The sequence below is a fragment of the Gekko japonicus genome, unplaced genomic scaffold, assembly GCF_001447785.1.
Source record: "Gekko japonicus isolate JY-2015 unplaced genomic scaffold, Gekko_japonicus_V1.1 scaffold2514, whole genome shotgun sequence".
NCBI classification, from domain to species: domain Eukaryota; kingdom Metazoa; phylum Chordata; class Lepidosauria; order Squamata; family Gekkonidae; genus Gekko; species Gekko japonicus.
Window position 1 is genome coordinate 2,394 of NW_015168122.1, and position 1,417 is coordinate 3,810.

Consider the following 1,417-nt stretch of genomic DNA (forward strand, 5'->3'; position numbering starts at 1 on the left):
TGGCCTGCTCCATAAAAGGGTGGGTGTGTGAATGTCCATTGTCATAGGTGTGGGAACAATATTGGCTGTAAGCTGTTCCCACATCACCTGTACAAGGTAAAATATACACCTTCTTTCCCAGGGTATCCCTGCTTCTAAGTAAGGCCATAGCAAAAATGGGGGTCCCACATCAAGGGGACTCTGGATCTGGAACTATAAATTAGTCAAAGACTAGGGTTGCCAACTTGCCAGGTCCCTCCTGGCAACCGGTGGGGGATGAGGAGGACTTACTGAGAGCAGCAGGGAGGCCCATCCAATATGCAGCAATGTGTCTATGTCACTGTCCACATGACCTGGAAGTGACATCATCACATCTGGGACATCAGGGAGGTGCTCTAGTATTTGGGCAAAAACTCTATGGTAAATTTGGCTTCTACCATAGAGTTTTTGCCCAAATATCAGAGCGTCACCCCAATGTCCTTGTTGCGATGATGTCACTTCTGGGTCATGTGGGCAGTGACGTAGACACATTACTGCATGTCGGATGGGCCTCTTTCTTCTAAGGGGGACGTTCTCCCCCTGTTGGCCAGCTGATCAATGGCGGGGTTGTGGGGCCTGGCAGCAGGGGACCCCTGCCTCCTCTGGTGGGGTCTGGCAAGCCTATCAGAGACTGAACACCACAGAGTACATAGTAAGCAATGCCAGGCAAATAGAACAGAGAGCCATAGAGATACAGGGGTAGAATGGCTCCTTTACACCCTCCATATCTATGCTGTGCTCCTGTTCTCCAAATGTTGTCTTTCTCGTGAGAATCCAGAAGTTAAGGGCTGTAGGTCTCTTCTACCTATGGCTGTGTCATTACCTGCAAATAATTTTTTTTCATGTTATTCTTCAGCCTTCCCTCTCCTGGAGGCAAACGATCCTACAGGTGAGTAGCTTCTTCTGTTTTGATCCTAGGTCCTTCGTTTCCATTGTGTCATAGATGTGGCAGACGGGTTGTCTTGCTGTCTGACAGTGGACTTTATTCTTGTACCATTTAAGGTCAGGTTAATTAGCAAGGCCCTACAGAAATGCTTTTAAGGAGCCCCACAGGCAGTCATACATGCAACCGTCCTACTGTGATACTTCCTGAACATGTGCTAGAAGTTATCAGGCGTTTCCAGAGAGGATTTCCTTCATGTCAGGTGAATGGATCTGGCACACCTAAGACCAGCAAGTTGTTAAGTGACATGCTGATTTCCAGCCGCATAGACCAAATCCACTTTGAGCAGTATGTTTAGAAAGCTAGAACATATGAGGGTACATAGGAAGTTTCTTTTGAAGTATAGGAGGACTGTTTCCCTCTGTTCTTTGCCTTTAAGGCGATACAAATTGCCACTTGAAGAGGTCCAAAACAAGGAACACACTGTGAGGCTGTAAGAAAACAAATGGCTTATGT

The 1,417-nt window shown here is 47.1% G+C and overlaps 1 protein-coding gene across 1 annotated transcript in view; it reads left to right on the plus strand.

The window, feature by feature from the left end:
• Positions 1 to 1,417, plus strand: part of LOC107113549 (FXYD domain-containing ion transport regulator 3-like) — an 8,761-nt gene that overhangs the window by 879 nt on the left and 6,465 nt on the right. Inside the window, exon 2 of the mRNA XM_015414895.1 lies at positions 875 to 907. Coding sequence (XP_015270381.1) covers positions 875 to 907 — 33 coding nt within the window. The remainder of the gene's footprint in view (positions 1 to 874; positions 908 to 1,417) is intronic.